The sequence below is a fragment of the Phodopus roborovskii genome, unplaced genomic scaffold, assembly GCF_943737965.1.
Source record: "Phodopus roborovskii unplaced genomic scaffold, PHOROB, whole genome shotgun sequence".
NCBI lineage: Eukaryota > Metazoa > Chordata > Mammalia > Rodentia > Cricetidae > Phodopus > Phodopus roborovskii.
The window spans coordinates 31,162,851-31,180,967 of NW_026126416.1; the positions used below are offsets into that span (position 1 = coordinate 31,162,851).

General features: G+C 41.1%; 1 protein-coding gene and 1 pseudogene across 1 annotated transcript; one reads left to right on the plus strand and one right to left on the minus strand.

Annotated features, from left to right (window-relative positions):
• Nucleotides 1–613: 613 nt before the first annotated feature.
• On the minus strand, nt 614–6,320 carry B2m (beta-2-microglobulin). The gene is made up of 4 exons (XM_051183545.1): nt 6,231–6,320; nt 3,389–3,667; nt 2,867–2,895; nt 614–1,866 (listed from the first exon to the last, which is right to left on the minus strand). Exons 1-3 carry the CDS (start codon nt 6,295–6,297, stop codon nt 2,882–2,884), a joined length of 360 nt encoding a protein of 119 aa, XP_051039502.1. The 5' UTR covers nt 6,298–6,320; the 3' UTR covers nt 614–1,866; nt 2,867–2,881.
• A 10,963-nt stretch (nt 6,321–17,283) lies between these two features.
• LOC127221276 (centrosomal protein CEP57L1-like) lies at nt 17,284–17,936 on the plus strand (annotated as a pseudogene).
• Nucleotides 17,937–18,117: the final 181 nt, after the last annotated feature.

Consider the following 18,117-nt stretch of genomic DNA (forward strand, 5'->3'; position numbering starts at 1 on the left):
GCTAAATCTCCAAATTTGAGATTCACAGAGATTTTGCTTCATAATATAAGGTGGAGAGTAATAGCAATTGAGAAAGATATCCAACAACAAGCACCTCTGGCCTCTGCATCCATACACACACACACACACACTGAAAGGCTTAGCAATTAAGAGTACCAGCTGCTCTTCCAGAGAACCTATGTGATGAGTGTGGTGGCTCACATCCATCTATAACTCTAGTTCCAGGGGATCTGACACCCACTTCTGAACTTCATAGGCACTAAGCATGCATGTCTGTATGTACATGTATCATACATATAAAAATAAATTAATAATTCTAAATTCAAAATAATAATTGAGTGAATAAATGAATAACCTTTGTGATATAGGACTAATCCCACTTTGGCGTTACGGTGACTATTAATAAGTAATTATTATAACAAAATACTTGACACAAGCTACTTAATAATATTTATTTAATTAACAGTTTTGAAATTTCAAAATTTTAAATGATTAGTATAGACTCTATGCCTAAGATTCCTCTTTTGGGTCAACAGCAATAGGAAAAGTACATCAGGAGTGAGCAAGTGTTTAAATGTTAGACCAGCACAAGGGACAGAAGGGGCCTAGTTGCTGCCTTTATAATAACCATTTCAGAACTCAAAAAGATCCCCATCCTGTGAGAGTACCACAGAACCTCCCACTAGACCCCACCTCTTAAAGGTGCAACCACAAACAGACCTTTGGGGATACAACTAAACTATCAAAATTAAAAGCTCAAGTCAGGATTTTATAATAACTTTTGAATTGGGATTCAAACTTAGCTCTAAATTGATTAGCATTCCTACTTTAACATTAGCCCTTAGAAACTTTGAACTGGTAGTGGGTCTTTCAGACTGGCTATGCTGTAGATCCAACAGGAAACAGTAGCCACTGATGTTCCACCTACATCCAATAGTGAGAGCCAGTCCTCAGCTTCTGCATGCCAAAGTATCTGGGCTTTCATCCTATCACATAGTCCTATAGAGCCAGCAACAGGCTTGTCCACATTGCCAAGACAAACTTTAACATGTGGTTTCTGCTCTAGAGCTCCCTGTAGAACCAGTACTTCCAAAATCCCTATTCCCCTCTCAGTTCCTTCCTATTTCCTGTCATCAGCCACACTCCTACTGCTTTGCTTTGGAGCCCTTCCTTAGTCGTGTTCATGTAGACCCCTAGTTCTGGTGCCTGCTTCTATGAGAACCTCTTAAGATACTCACAGGCTCTTCGGGTGATAAAACCACACACACACTTGCAGACGTTGAAAGCTACCCTGAAACCACTTCATGTAACAGTCTGGCAATGTCTAGAAAACATCCTTTTTTCTTTCTTTATTTATTTTATTATATTTTGTTTTATTTTTGAGTAAAAATAACAAAGAGGAAGTAATCCATGAGGTTGGGGGAGAGCATTGCTAGGCATAATAACAAATTTCAGTTGGACCTGTGTGTTTTACCAAAACGAAAATATCTCAGGTTTTTTAGATTTTTTTAAAAATCACTTATGTTGTGATAGACTAAAGACGAATGACTACATCCAACTAATAAGATGTACAAAGGGTTTGATATATGATCAACTATTATTCTTAATTATATTCACTAGCAGTTTTTTTCTTTCAAATTATCAAAATGGTTTGTTTCTGATCAAAATACTCATTGATGCTTTATTATTTCAGATATCTAGGATGTTACTCTTCAGTCTGTTTTTGGAAAACATGCAGAATTCAAAGTAGGTCATAAAGAAGATGATGTGTCGTTACTATTTCTCCTGTATGCATAGATTAAACTGAGTATTAAAAACTGAGAAATACTTTAGAATTAAACTGGTCCAAATGAAGCATCTTCAGACCTGAAAAGAAAAAAGGGAAGGGAAGGAAGGAAAGAGGAAGTCAGTAGAGCGTTTACTTTATTCACATTACAGATCTTACCACCAATGGGTCTAGCATCTGTGTGTAACCACCTTCTTAAAGTAAGTGAGTCACCACTTGGTGACTGTCTGGCCAGATTACCTATCCTCTCTAATACCCTCTCTCAAATCAATCCTGCTTTCCTAGAAATAAACATAATACAAGGTTTGAACAAGATTTTAGCCCCAATGTCCCTGAACAGTATGATTTCCCTGAAGTTTCCACCACTACACTGCATCTAATAGAAAAGCCCGTGTTCCCCCTCTCTCATGCTCCTAGGTTTCCTTCCGATACAGCTCTGATAGTGTGTTTACATGAAATTACAACAACCTATATCCTTGTCTTTCCTTGAGTGCTCTGAAAGTCTGTAGAAAGTAAACCTAGTGCCTACCCACTGAGACAGAGCAAGAGACTGAGGGGAGATGGATCTGCAGAACTTTGTCACCCCACTCTTCTGGCTGAAGAGCAAGGCCACTGCTACACAAAGAAAGCAAGTGATTCATTGTCCATTTCTTAGCAGAAATGACAAGGAGAAAACAGAAGATGACCAAACCCTTGAGATGGTGTTGATAACTGCAGGTCTCTCCTGGCCACATATTAGAAGTTGCTATTCTCCCTTTAGAGGGTTAGTGATGATGGCAGAGCCAGACCTGTAGTTACTTGCCTTCTTCCTGCCAATCCATAGGATAAAAGTTGTAACCCCAAAGGATTCTGCTGTGGCTACTAGCAAGCTACCCTGACTAACGTCTTTGGTACAGTGACAATTATGGTGTTAGAGCTGTCTATAAACAGCTCCTAGGAGAGTGAAGCAAAAAATTCTCTTCCTGCAGTGCTGGGAATAGAACACAAACCCTTATGCATGCTAGGCCTACCCCCCAGTGTGTGCTCCACCCCCAGACTCCCCTCTCCCAAAGGCCCATTTCTTAAGGTCAAGAAACCTACCTCTGTGATGCTTGATTACATGTCTCGTTCTATAAAAAAAGAAAATGGAAAGAAAAAGAAAACATTTTTACTTTTCTATACAAAGTACTAACAGACATCCAAAAGTGTTAGTAATAAGACTGGTAGAATAAATAGGTTGTTGTTGCTAGCTTTGAGTACTTGTTGAGAACTACCCAGAGATCCACCCCCTAGCCAAGTACCTAGCCAAGCCATTGAACAGTACAGAATTGTAGATACATGAGGGCAGGGATTGCAGGCCAAAGCCTATGACTTCCCAACAAGCTCTTTGGCACTTTGTGTGCATCAGGCTGCCTGGAGGAAGTCACAGCAGGAAGTCTGGGACAGTGGGTACTGCTGCTGTAGCTCCCTGCTCTAACAGCAGGGAGCTACTGATCAGTGTTTTGGGGATATCTCCTAATGGTCTTAGTATGCAGATTTATTTTTGAAATAGCAAAGCAGGTTTAAGCTGTGACTCAACACAGATAGAGCTTCTAGAAATTAAGGAAGAACTTGAAGACTCACCCCAGGTGACGACCTTGGGCTCCTTCAGAGTGACATGTGAAACTCTGCAGGCATATTTATCGGTCGCAGTGGGCACAAATTCTGTGTGAGCCAAAAGATAGAAAGACCAGTCCTTGTTGAAGGACAGATCTGACAGCTCCACCTTGTCCATTTTCTTCCCATTCTTCAGCAGCTCGATTTCAATGTGGGGGGGATGAAACTGCGACACATAGCAGTTCAGGAAGTTTGCTTTACCATCCTCAGGTGGGTGGCGTGTGTAGATTTGTATTTGTGGGGTACCTAAGAGTCACAGAAAAAGACAAATGACAACTTTCCAGGGCCTTTTCCTTGGAGCTAACTGCATCTCAGTCTATACCATGCCCCATGCCCCATTTGGTCATCTATTTCTCTCAGTTCTATTTCTGCTCTGGAAATGTGATCTTCTGCTCCCCCAAAAGGCTACCTACATTTTGAGAACTACATCATGACCTAGTATCTTTTCCTTAAAATCCTGTACAGGCCTTTGGTTTTTTTCCTACCTGGCCTGTAGCAGTGTCTTCTGTCACTAGAGACTACTGGACTTTTATTGGAAGCTCTCAAGAACTGCACTGATCCCTTCTCTTAATAAATTCTATGGCCCACCTACTTTCCGATTTCATGTCTCATTCAGCACACCCCCTGCAGTACCCACTTCATAGTGCCCATGTCCTTGTGTGCTGCGTCAGCTCTCACTTTATTTTTATCCCCTTCCTTTTTGCTTATTGCTCCTCCCTAGACTTCCTGACATGTGTTGTGTGATACAGAGATGAAAGCTGAGCATTGCCGCTCAGGTGGTAGATGTTAGTATTATCTCTTCCCCACTTAGGTTCCTATGCAAGTTAGTCCAGGGGCCAATCCTGCCACATACAATCTCTCTGTTCCAGTCCAGAGATAACGGGCCAAAACAAAACTCTGATTTCATAAACTAGAAAACAAGCAACATTTAAATATCTACAGAAGCTAGCAAAACTAAGTGGTTGTGTTGGAATGGATAAAATACTGTAGGGAGAAGTGAGGAATATGATGAACGAGGAAGACTAGATTCCACTAGAGCTAAGTGGAGAGATGTCTATGAGAGGAAATATATTTCTAGTCAGCACTTTCAAATGACTGCCCTAACTAAACTTGTTGGGAATAAGTACCTTGAGATACAGGGACATGGAAAGGAAATACTATAAACTCTTTCTAATTGGTGTGTATGAGAGAGAGAGAGACACACACACACACAGAGAGAGAGAGAGAGAGAGACAGAGAGAGAGAGAGAGAGCACCATAACTCTTATGTGGATTTAAGAGTCAGTTCTCTCCATCCACCAAGTAGAATTTGAGATCAAACTCAAGCTTAGTGGCTAGTGTCTCTACCTGCTGAGCCATTTCACTGGCTTTTTTGTGTTTTCACTATCATCTATCTGTTTGTCTGAGTGTCCACCTATTTATTGATCCATCCAGCCATCTGAGATAGTCTTACTCTGGCTCCAGACTGGCCTTAAACTCTTGTCTTAGCTTCCTTGGGGCTGAGATTACAGGCATGAGTTACCACACCTGACTTATACTTTCAAATACACATATACTCAGGGTTATGTGGTCTCTAAAGGGCAGCTATTATCCACATATAGAAGGCAATAGGAAGAAGGAAGAGCTGTATGTTTTTAGATGCACTGGAGGAAATGTTACTAGTCCTGTCAAGAATTAGAGTTAAGGTTTCAATGGAGCCATAATTTTTTTTCCTGTAAAGTTAAAGTGAAGATAAACCAGAAAGCTCCTTGCATTTGAGGTTTTAGTGACAAGAGCATAATAAATGCCACAGAGGTCAGAGGCCAGTTCACCCTGCCTAGAAACCTCCAAAAAAGAACAATCTCCTCTTTGACAACAAAGACAAGTGTTGAGCCAGGTTTGAATCTGGGATCTGCCACTTTTCTACCTCTATGACTTGAGAGTTATTTATCCTCAAGAGTCTTGGTAACTATACTGAATTATCTTTACCCAGAGTTCACAACCTCCCTGACTTTGAAAAACTTGCAGTTTTCAAAACTGAAAGTAGATGCTTGGAAAGAACCAGGCAGTGTGCCAACAAGGAAACCCTGTTTGAAGTACCAAGGGTCCAAGGCAGCCCAGCCTGTTTTGCAGACTATAACCCAGGAAGGCCTCCAGCACTTCTAGAAACAAAAGTGGCTACTTTTACCCCAAATGTCATAAATAGGCTTCGATTTCAGTCCCGACTGCCATAATCTCTGTGCCTCTGGTTCCCCATCTGAGAGATACAAGAATGTTTACATCGTAAATGCTGTTTCAAAGTTATAAAGCACTCAAAAAACTACCCAGCAGCCTTACAATTATTACTAAAAACATTAATGAGACAAGGTAAGTCAACGGCCAGAAAGCTTTGGAAACAGCAGAGCCTAGGACCCATGCCCATTTCTCTAGATTTCCTGCTCTGTTGTATCCCAAGGCGCTATGAAACTGAAAGGCAGCAGGGCCGCCGCGGGCTGACTTCCTCGGGTCCCCGGGTCCCCGGGCCCCTGGGTCCAGGCCCGGCTTCCACGAGTCCAAGACCCTCCACTCTGCTCCTTTAGGGCAGGCCCACCCTCCCACTGTGTTCCAGGACTCTGGGGACTCCGGCAGGCAAAGAGCAGGAAGGAATCATTCCCTGTCTTTCCTCACAGTCGCAAACCAGCCACTTCCACATTGCTAACTCGAAGCAGCAAGAAGGAAGCTGCGGGACTCCCACCCCTTCCCCGGGAGACCTAGCCCTGGCCAATCCCGTCGAGAAGGAGAACTAAGGAGAAATCAGAATTAACGCCAGGAGAGGAGGAAGAGGCACTCACGCTGGATGGCATCCAAGCAGACCAGTGAAGCAAGCATCAGAAAGACCACAGCCACGGAGCGAGCCATCGTGCTCCCTGGAGCAAAACTACGAAGTGGCCAGGACTGGGTGTGCACTCTTATTAATCCACACACTCACAGCCAATCGGGACCCAGATCCGGAGGCCGTCACCAGTCTCCTAGCTGGTGACGCTAAACTAGGTTAAAGAAGGACTTTCCCAGTTTCAGTTTCATGTTCTTATAACGTCCTGTCCTGTGATGCTTAGAAGAACCTGGGCTATACGTCCGTACCCTGCACTCAGGGTGTGCTTCTGAGATTGGTGTACCTGGTCGTTCATCCTAGGGATTTCTGGCTGGAACTACCGCCATTCGTTCTAATGACAAGAGAATCCCAGTCAGAGATGGGCTTAGGACCTGAAGTTTTCATACTTGAAAAGTAAAGCCAAGACAATTAAGAGCATTAATTGGCAGAACTCAAACCTTGAATTATAGCCCCGGGAATACAAAGATGGTTTTCAGGATTCCCTGTGCATGGACCCTCCCACCCTAAGGGGGCAGCTCCTAGAATCTGGCTTACTTCTCTCAGGTTTCTCCTTTGAGAGCTTTGGGTGGAGAACTTCCTCTGGTAACCTTGCTAAATTTAGGTAAATTTCTGTCCTGTTTGAAAGACAGACAATGGCTGAGAGCTCTGAGTTTCCAGACCATTCTCTTAGTAGTACCGCCCTAGAACAGTGTCATTGGTAAACTGAGTGAACAAGTGGCATGATACCACGAATAAATTCTTTCTCTGGATAGAGAGATAAAAGTGAGAGGCATTTCCTTGAGGGTCCTGCCTTATCCGCTTGGAAGACAAAGGCAATTTTATTCAGGATGCCTATTACATCAGCTGTGGACCCATCAAGGAAGTTAAACTCCTGGCCAGAAGCGCATGACAGAGACAAGCAGTGACTGCCGGGACTCTGGAGACACTCCACCACCATCAACAAGCAGCCAAGCTGATGCTGCTTTAGTAGGAAGCGGAAGTGAAGCATAGAGACATGGAGGGATATCGTGGAAATCACCCTAGCCACTTTGGGCTTCCCCAAGGAGCATGGCAACATAATCTCTGGGTTTCTTTGACATGTTTTTAAACTATTAACAATCTCTAGTGTGGAGCCCATGTCTAAACTAGAGAAAACAGAATATTCTCCACGGACCTTAATGAGATAATGAACAGATACCCAGTTCTACAGTGCCTACCCAGCATACAGTAATGTTTAGAATCATAATTATTAATGTTATTTTGCCATCCCTTTCTGTAACTTTGAAATATAAGAATAATTGTTATGCATAAAGGCATGAATTAAGATACTTTCCTCCATACAGTTAAAAAAAAAAAAAAGCAACTAACTCATTTAGCACATTTAAGACCTGAAATACTAATGTTATGTTAAATTATACTAAACACTGCTGGTATTGAATTGTACTAGAAAATGATTAAGGAAAATAGAAAACTATAAGGTTTTTTGTTTTGCTTTGTTTTGTTCCTATATCACAGAAAATTACCAAACTTAAGTTCATGGAAGACAAAGTCTTTTCTTTTCACTTATAAGCCCAATGTAAAAGCAGAAAGGAAGCAGCCATAGTGGGAAAGCTGAGAGAGGTTCGGGGGCTGAGAGAAGGGTTGCTCAAGCCAGAAGTTCAAGACCAGTCTAGACATATCTCAAACAAAGAAGAGCCAGAAGACAGACACATTTTCAGTTTTCTGCAGGTGGGGACTTCTGTGTCTGAATAATAAGAATGAAAGAAAAAGAAAACTATGGTTTAAATGATGGGTCCTGGTAAGGTTGCCACCAAGCCTGAAAACCCATGTCCAATCCCTGGGACCCAGATGGTGGATGGACTGCAAGTTGTCCTCTGACCTCCACACACACACACACTCAGTCAACAAATAAATCAATGAAAAAAGAAAAGACGAGCCCTGTGTGTCTTTGGGCCAACTTTGGGAATCTATAAACATGACAATTTTTTAAAAGATGACAGTTAAATAGTATTATCTCCCAAGAGACTAATTAACTGGTGAACTGGTGGCTTTTTTCCTTGCCTATATGATTGTCTAAAAAGGTTTTTGCAGTAAATACTTCAAAATAGTAAATATTGGCAAGAGTTCTTTCAGAAGAAATGGAATTTGTATGCACTCCTGTCCTGGTAGCAATGCAAAGGGTATAATTACTTTTAAAAAAACAATATAATAATTTTATTTAAAACAAAAAAAATTTGGAGATAGAGGGGTGGGTGCATGGTTAACAGCAACTGTTGCTCTTGCAGAGGATTGGGGCTCAATTTCTAACACCCATGTGGTAGTTCACAACTCTCTGTAACTCCAATTTCAGAGGATCCAATGGGCAAACACATGGTGCACATTACATACATGCAAGGAAAATATCCATACAAATAAAACAAAGCAAGTGAGTCTAAAAATGTTGCTTTTTTTTTTTAACTAAACATAATGGACCATTAGATCTAGTCTCTGTACTCAGCTATTTCCCAGAGAGAAAATAAAAGCATGTTACACAATGACTTGTATGTGAATGTCCAAAGTTGCTTTGTTTTTTAAAAGCTGCAAACCAAAAATTATCCAGACAGCTACCAACAGGTAAATGGATAGATACATTGTGGTATAAATCTGTCAATGGAATACTATCAAGAACAAACAATAAATGAACTAATAATACAAGAACATGGATGAAATAATCATTCTGGAAGAAGCCAGATAGAAGAATGTACTCTGTATGAGTCTGCTTATATAGAACTTACAAAAGACACAGTGAAAACTGTTAATTATTTAGAGTTTGATGGTGGTTTTACGGATGTGCTCATATATTATTATTCACCATATACTTTAATGTACTTATGGTATATTAATTATTATGGTTACAAAAGGTAAACCCTGAGGTTAAGAGCACTTACTGCTCTTTCAGAGCATGGAATTTGCATCCCAGCACCCACACTAGGCAGCTCATAAACACTGTTATCTTCAGATCCAAGAGACCCCACTCTGGCCTTTGTAGGCACAGGTACACATGCACACAAAATAAATAAATAAATAAATAAATAAACAGACTCTTAGAAAGACAAACTCTGAAAACACAGATACTTATTGCTAGATTTTAAAAAGAGTAAAGTGCTTGAACACGACAAAAAAGTAAGATATCAAAAGTGCTTGAACACGACAAAAAAGTAAGATATCAACGTGGAGAGACAGAACAGGTTAAAGTTCATGTGAATGGACCTCTATCAGCAGTTTTCTGAGACAGGCTTGTCTACACAGCAGGTCCACTAGAAACAATTTGTGCTGAGGTCTCCAAAAGTTATCCTCAGTCCCTTGCTAGTTAAAGCATGATCTAACATCAGCACCAACAATATCTAGGAAAACTTAGACATGCAGGATCTTGGGTCCACCTCAGACAAACTGAGCAAAATCACCCTTTAACAGAGTTTCAGATGACTCACATATACACTAATGAGCATGAAACTGCTAACCCAAAAACTATACAACTGTTTTGAAGGTAGTCATTTTCATTTATAGATAACAAAATGTAAACAGAGATAGTGCATATATAGGGGGAAGACGTTCTACAAAATTAGGATAATTTCATGTATGTTCCTTGAATTTGCTTATTTTTACTATTTAGATAATTTCCATGTTGTTATGTTATCAGAAGCTGGCTGGGGTCCTTCTCAAGAAAAGATAAGGAATGGCATTTCCAATGTTGTTAGTCCCAGGCCACCAAATGTCAAAGGCTAATGGACTAGCCTACCAGGCTCAGAGACATGTACCTCCAAGCTGTGACAACTAGAGACTTATTTCTAGAGCCAGGAGCCATATGTCTGAGGCTGTGAGCTCTAGATGCTCATGCTGGATGTATAACACTCTGGGTTTTGATTGTCAAAGGCTGAGTATTCATCAACTAATGGAATCCTTGGTCTGCAGCAGCAGCAGTCAGTCAGTCCCCAACAGCCCCCAGCAACCCCCAGCAACCCCAGCAGCCTTTGGTATGGGATCCTCAGTCTTTAAGGCTTGCCAGCTGCCTGCAACTCTTCTGGTGACCAGGATTCCCAGTCTCTCACCTTCAGCAACTTAACTTCTCACCTTCTGTATTTTTTTAGGGTTTTCATTGCTGTGAAGAGACACCGTGACTATGGCAACTCTTATAAAAGAAACATTTCATTGTGGTGGCTCGATTACACTTCAGAGCTTCAGTTCATCATGATGGGGAGCATGGTGGCAAGCATGTAGGCATGGAGCTGGAGAAATAGCCAAGTGTCCTTTATCTTTTAGGCAACAGGAAGTTGACTGAGTCACTGGATGGTATCCTGAGTATATGAAACCTCAAAGCCCACCCCCACAGTAAAGCCTGCCCCTACTGTGACACATGTAGACATACTTTTCTTTCCTTCCCACCAGTTCCCAACTGACACAGAGACTTAATATAGATTATAAATGCTCAGCTGATAGCTCAGGCTTATTACTAACTAGCTCTTACAACTTAAATTAATCCATATTTCTTATCTGAATTCTGCCTAATAGTGCCACTCCCTATGAGCTTATAGGGGCCAAATACATTCAGCCTACCACATGTATGTTTCCTCTATCCTTTGTCATTTCTGCCTGTTGCTCTAAGGAGCTCCTTAGCTACCTCCTCACAGCAGCTGCACCACCGATTCCGCTGTCTCTTCATAGTTTCTGGGTTGGCTTCTTGCCAGTTTGACACAAGCTAGAGTTATTTGGGAAGAAGAATGTCAATTAAAATGCTGCATCAGATTGCCTGCAAGTCTGTAGGTCTTTTTCTTGATTAGTGATCCCGAGCTGTGGTGGCACACACCTTTAATCCCAGCACTCGGGAGGCAGAGGCAGGCAGATCTCAGTGAGTTTGAAGCCAGCCAGTACAGGCTCCAAAGCTACATACAGGGAAACCCTGTCTCAAAAACAGACAAACAAACAAACAAAAAACGCAAATCACAGGTCTCATACTTCACCAGTCATTGCCTTCTTACCAAGTTACCTAAGAAGTTCTTCCCCTCCAGTCTGGAATGAGAAAAACTAGTGTCACCTGTAGCTTACTAAGGTTTCTACCTACTGGCTTGCTTCCTTCTCAAATAAATTATTTGAAGGAGGCATGACTGGAGCAAAGCCTTCTAAAACAGACTTTGGTTTCTGTGGTCATTGAAGTGGTTCCCTTTAGTGCTGTCAGAACAATTCTAATGTGTCCAAAATAGCTGGGCTACCTTGAGGGTAGTCCAGCCAGTTGACATTGAAGGTGAGCTACTTGACAGACAGCTTTCTTCCCCAAACAGCCAGATGTAAGGGAGAGAGATATGACAATTGTCATCTGAAAAATGACTTGTTAGCATTTTTTGTTTTATTTTGGAAAGGGTGGTGGTGGTTTGTGGGGTTTTTTGTTTTGTTTTTGTTTCTTGAGACAGGGTCTCACTATGTAGTCTTGGTTGTCCCTGAACTCACTATGTCATTCAGGCTAGCCTCAAAATCACAGAAATCTACCTGCCTCTGATTCCTAAGTGCTGGGATTAAGAGTGTGGGCCATCATGTACTACTTGTTAGCACTTTTAACAGCTTAATGTCCTTAAAGAACATTGGCTCACCCCTGTATCATTTCTTTATATAGAATTAGGTTCTAATGAACAATACTTTAGACTTTTTCCACATCATACCTTGTCAGACAGAATAATACTTCCCCATCCCCAGCAACTGTCCTCATCTCTGGAACCTGTGAATTTGTTATCATTAAGGCATAAGAGATGTTGCTGAAATAATTAAGGTTGAGAACCTTGAGATTAGATTACTGGGAATAATTGAAGCAAATCTATTTTAATTGCATGGATCCTTAAGATGGAGAGATGGCTCTGTGGTTAAGAGCACCAGAATTGATTCCCAGCATTCACACAGTGGCTCACAGCCATCTGTAACTCCAGTTCTAGGGGACCAATGCCCTTTTCTGACCTCTTCAGACACTAGACACACAGGTAGGCAAAACATTCATGGACATAAAATAAATCTAAATTGTTTTTAATCAGGAAACCTTTTTTTTGTCTGTGGTTAATAGGAAAATACTGTTACAGAAGCATAATCAGAGGCATTCAATACACAACGTTAAGACAAAGGAAGAGCTCATGAGTCAAGACATGAGGGCAGCCTGTAGAAGGCAAGTCAAGAACAGATTCCCCTGCAGATAACACTGCTGCTCCACCAACACCTTTGTTTTAGCTCCATGATGCGTGTGCTAGACTTTGGGTCTGCAGGAGTATAAGATGCCAAATTGTTTTGAGTGAATAAGGTTTTAGAATTTCATTGCAGCAGCAATAGAAAATCAATCCAACCCTCCTTTCCAGAAACATACAGATTTGGACCTGGCTATCAAAAACTTAGTTCCAAATAAATGTTTGCCTTTCCAAAGTCTAATTTGCCTTCGACCAAGCGGGCTGTGGCTTCACAGGGCATTTGGGATACACGCTCATTGCGAGCAGCAAACTACCTGCTTTGTTAGAGTCTTGGGTCCTCCCCTCTCACCACTCTCATCTGAGCTGGGTCATCTCTGGTAATGTGGGTGATGTGGGGCCCAGCACAGCATGAGAGGGACCAGCCCTGATGAAGTGCCTTATGTATGTCCATTATTCTGTAGACATCACATTCCAAATGAGCCAGACCATGTGTGCCCTACTTGAGGTCTACAGTGCTAGAGTGGGCTGAGAGTTACAACAGGGAACTTCTAAACCAGGACGAAGGTGCCTATAGTTTTGCCTTTTTTTTTCTTAGCCTTTAACAAACATGTCCACAATCTGCCCCAACTTGTCCAATAACATTAGGGCCCACAACAATCATTCAGTTGTTCACAGTTCTTTACTGGGTTCTACTGCTAAGCACTGGGGCAATTTTCCCCAGAGTAGCTCGTGAACTGCAATTCATAGACCTGTAAATAGATGATGACACCAGAACAGCAACTAACTCTACTGGGAGCCAGTAAGGAGCAGCCAACTGAGGACCTTGGAACCAAGGGAAAGAATGTGAACTTTCCCCTTTTCCCCTTTGGACTGTGATGCAGAGACAGGCTTGTTTTTCATTCTTTCTTTCTTTTCTTTTCTTTCTTTCTTTCTTCTTTTTTTTTTTTTTTTTTTTTTTTTTGGTGTTATTGATTTTGTTTTTTCCAGACAGGGTTTCTCTGTGTAGCCTTGGCTGACCTGGAACTTGATCTGTAGACCAGGCTGGCCTCAAACTCAGAAATCTGCCTCCCAAGTGCTGAAATTTTAGACATGTGCTACTATGCCAGTCTGAGATAGGGTTTGTTATTTGTTTTGTTTTCCCTCACCATTGGTCCTTAAGACTTTTCTTCTTTGTTTGGGGGTGCTGGGAGTCAGACTCAGAGCCCCAGGTGTGCAAGCTCTACCGCTGACTTAGATCCCCAGGTCCCTTTTTTCTAATTATAAGATTCACAGCCATAAGAAAATTTCAGACAGTTTAGATAATATCAAGACTACATGTTATTCTGCCTTCCAAGATACCCATGGCTAGTACACTGGCATATTTATGCCTGGATTTTTTCTATTCATACAAAGATATGTATATGAATACACATGTTAACAAAAATATGGAATCCTCTTGCATATATTTCTCTGGAAACTGGCTTTTAAGTAACCATATGTCATGGACACTGTTTCTAGAACAGTATAGATATGTACTATGTCTTCATACTTTCATAATATTTTATTATATGAATACACCATACTTTTTTTTTAAATGATGGTTTCTCAGTATGGAAGTCCTTGAATGCTCAGTTTTCCTGCTTGGGTCTCCTGACTGCTGAGATTATTGGCTTCTATACCACACCCAGTTTATAGTGCATTTTTTTTTTAAAAAATCCAATCCTTCATTAGGGGCATTTCCAGTTTTTCCTTATTGTAACCCATATTATATATCATGAAGCTGTCTTACAGAGACTTTGTAGCAAGTTATACCTCCCACTTTAAACTAAGAGACCTACTTATCTCCCTTCACCTTCCCTTGATGGCTATTGCCATTGAAAAATTGCCTTACTTTCAATCTTTAAAGGTGATTGTGCTGAGCAGCTTATGTATGCTCTTTGCATTTCTGTTTGTGAATTCCCTGTCTAGGGTACTATTAGCCAAAATCCCTGGCTACTGAAAATAGATGTGTGTGTGTGTGTGTGTGTGTGTGTGTGTGTGAGAGAGAGAGAGAGAGAGAGAGAGAGAGAGAGAGAGAGAGAGAGAGAGAAGAATGAATTTGACATGGGGTGTCATGTATCCCAGACTGGCTTTGAACTGATCTTCTGACCCTCATCTTCTATGTGCTGAATTACAGGTGTGCATGCCACATTTGGCTCAAGTAACTTCTATCTATCTGTATGTCTATCTATCTGTCTGTCTGTCTCTCTATCTATCTATCTGTCTATCTATCTATCTATCTATCTATCTACCTATCTATATATATCGAGACAGATTCTCACTGTATAGCTCTGGCTAGCCTAGAACTTGCTACGTAGACTAGGCGGCCTCAAATTCTGATACCCACCTGCCTACACTGTGAATAGCACAAAAATAGTTTATTTAAAGAATATGTATAATGATAAGAGATGGGGTTGGATAGGTAAGTTTATATTCTGTATTATAAAGACATACGTGTTTCTTTATCTTAACACACACACACATTAATGGATTGTTTGTTCTCATTTACCACCCCCCCATCCAGATGCCCCCAATACAGGAGGAAACAAACTAAACTCAGCTTTTCAAGTTCCCCGGTCCAAACATCCACAGAATGAGAGAAGAGTTTGAGGGGATGACAGCAAGAGACACAACTCAAGTCTCAGAAATGTGGCCGGCCACCTGAACATGGGCAATACCAAGCTCTGTACCCCCACCCATCTTCTCCCTGTGGACTCTGCTGGCTGGAGATGGGAGACAAGGAAATATTTAAGGTGTTAAACAACTGCCTTCTCAGGTTGATGATTCTGAACAAAGCCTGGCTTAACGGTTCAGGTCCTGCCTCTGCTCATTGAACTCTTTGGTAACATGGATTATGAGCTTGTTTTCAGGTTGTATATTTTGGGGGGTTCTCTGGGGCTCCCCAATAAGTCATTGAGTTAGTAAGGAGTGATCAGTGCCTGGACTTGGGGCCTCTGGAGTTCCAGGCTGCAAAGTTACCCACCAATTTCACTTGGGGACTTTTCCTTCCTATATTCCCTGACCTTTGACATAGCTTTCTCACCAGTTGAATTATTATACTTTCTAGTATGGGATAAGACTTGCCTGGCCTCTTAAAAACCCTTTCTGTTCTGTCCTCATCGCTGAGTTATGGCCTGGATGGCCTCTGATGTAAAATCCCTTTCTGTCCAGTTTGATTCATTGCAGAGAGCTCTGTTAGAATGGGTTGTACAGCCTCAGCTCCTTGAGACAGGTTCTGGAAAGCTGAGCTGACCATTATGCTTCTGCTTCTCTTAAAAACAAAAATAGCTTGTGCCCCACACTCAGGAAATACAGGGTTATAAAGTTGTAGGCTTTTTTTCCCCCACATACATAGGAGTGCACCACCATAGAGTCCTGAGGCTATGGTGGGAATATCTCCACTGATGGTTTTTGATGTGGTTTTGTTTACTGGATTTGGGGGGGGGGGTTGTTGTTGTTGGTTTGTCTTTTTTGTTTTGATTTCAAGACAGGGTTTCTCTGTGGCTTTGGATGCTGTCCTGGAACTAGCTCTTATAAACCAGGCTGGTCTTGAACTCACAGAAATCCTCCTGCCTCTGCCTCCCAAGTGCTAGGATTAAAGGCATAAGCCACCACCACCCAGCTCCACTGATGTTTCTCCAAGTTATTTATCCAGGCAGGATCTTGTTGAGCCTGGAATTCATCAATTCCAACTAAGATTAACTACTGAAGTGTGCCTCCCATGTGCCACCACCTTGATTGCCAGGTTTTTATGTGAGGTTTGGGGCTCTGGGCCTTACACTTGCATAAATCCTTTATTCATTGAGTCATCTCTCCAGCCTGATTTTTTTTTTTTTTTTTTTTTTTTTGTCTCTGTATTGTCCTTATGTCATCTTGTTTATACAAGGCAGTTCACTGTTTAAGATCACTGGAAGTTCTGTTATCTTCCTAGATCTTGATGAAATGTAACATTTTATACATCTCAACTTTTTGTAAACCAAAGAAAAAATATATAAAAGAGTCTTTTTAAAAATCCAAGCGACAATAAAATTCACCTAAAATTTGCAACAGATAAGAACTTTATAAACCAGGGTGGTGGCCCATGACTTTAATCCCAGTACTCAGGTGGCAGAGGCAGGAAGATCTCTGTGAGTTCAAGGCCAGCCTGGTCTACAAAGTGAGTTAGAACACACAATGAAACTCTGTCTCAAAAAACAAACAAAAAATTTTATATTAACAATATGTGAACCAACAATCTCAATTTGTTATATGTGTCATGAATGTTCCTTGAATTCAGTTCAGTTCTCCCTGTGTTTCTGTCTGCCTGTCTGTCCTTCTCTGAATGTGTTTGTGTGTATATGTATGTATGTATACATGCATTGTTTGGAGTAGTCTCTGAGATCACTACAGCCAGCAAAGTAACAATACAATGGAGGCAAAAAAGTAGTTTGTTCAACACAACTGAGTAGCCAATGTTGTTTCAAACGTTGGTAATCAGACCCTGAGTAGTTTATTTTAGAAATTTTGTTATTGATTTTTGTTTGTTTTTTGAGCCAGGCCTTCTCTGTGTAGCCCTGACTTTCCTGGAATTCACTCTGTAGTCCAGGCTGGCCTCAAACTCACAAAAATCTGCCTGCCTCTGCCTCCCAAGTGCTGGGATTAAGGGCATGTGCCACCACTACCAGGCTATTTTAGGAATTTTTAAGCACAGCACAATTTGGTAAAGTTTTCCTGGCAGTAAGAAATTCAATCCTATGTACACAATAAAACTTAAGTCATGTCGCTGCCAGCAAAACAACAGTTCTGGAGGCCAGGTTAACTGGGGGCATCCATCTGACAATGTATTCTGAATTATCACACAGCATAATTGGAAGTTATCTTAACCCTCCAGAAAGGTTCATTCAGAATGAAGCATCTCAGAATGGCCAACCTGTGAATTCAGAAGTCGCCCCTCCTAAAATGTTTAATAGCCCAAACAACTAAGCACTTGTTGAAGCATTAAAAACTCTCCAAGAAAAGATCCATTGCCTAGAGCTGGAGCAGACTCAAGCTGAAGACAATCTTAACTCTGCCCAGTGAGACGACACAGTATAAAAAGGCCTTGGAGAATGAAACCAATGAGCAAAACCCATTAAACAGAAAAAAGATAAAAGCAACCAGTTAAGCTCAGTTAAGCTATGATCCTAGAACAACAGGCCCAGCTTCAAAGGGAAAAAGAACAAGATCAGATGAAGCTGCATGCTAAACTGGGAAAGCTCAATGTCTTAGAAAAAGTGTTTCAGATTGACAATGATTCAGCAGAGTACTGAGGATAAGATAAAAATACCACGAGGAGAAACTAAAGGAAACAGCTCAAGCCGTTTCAAGACAAAGCATGTGAGCTTCAACCCCGACTGGAAATCAACAAGTTTTTAATGTCTACAGTTTCACATTCAAAGCACTGTAAAGAAAAGAAGAAACCAGTAAAGAAAATGCTTGTAACTGAGCTTTGATGTGACAGCTATAACAAGTAATGCATAACTGATTAAAATTTTCAAGACATTAAAAACAACCTTGTCTTGATTACATTAATTGACAAGCTCATGATAAGGGTTTAAGTAGAGTGCATGTGTTGTGACATTATATAGACATATATATTTGCTTTGCTTTCAGCTGTTTGTCAGCATTTTAATT

Bases quoted from the DNA above. Each gene is read 5' to 3' on its own strand.
- B2m (XM_051183545.1), bottom strand. From the start codon at position 6,297: ATGGCTCGCTCCGTGGCTGTGGTCTTTCTGATGCTTGCTTCACTGGTC. The intron at 3,668-6,230 runs GTGAGTGCCTCT...TGTGACTCTTAG, and splicing joins CTGCTTGGATGCCATCCAGC to GTACCCCACAAATACAAATC.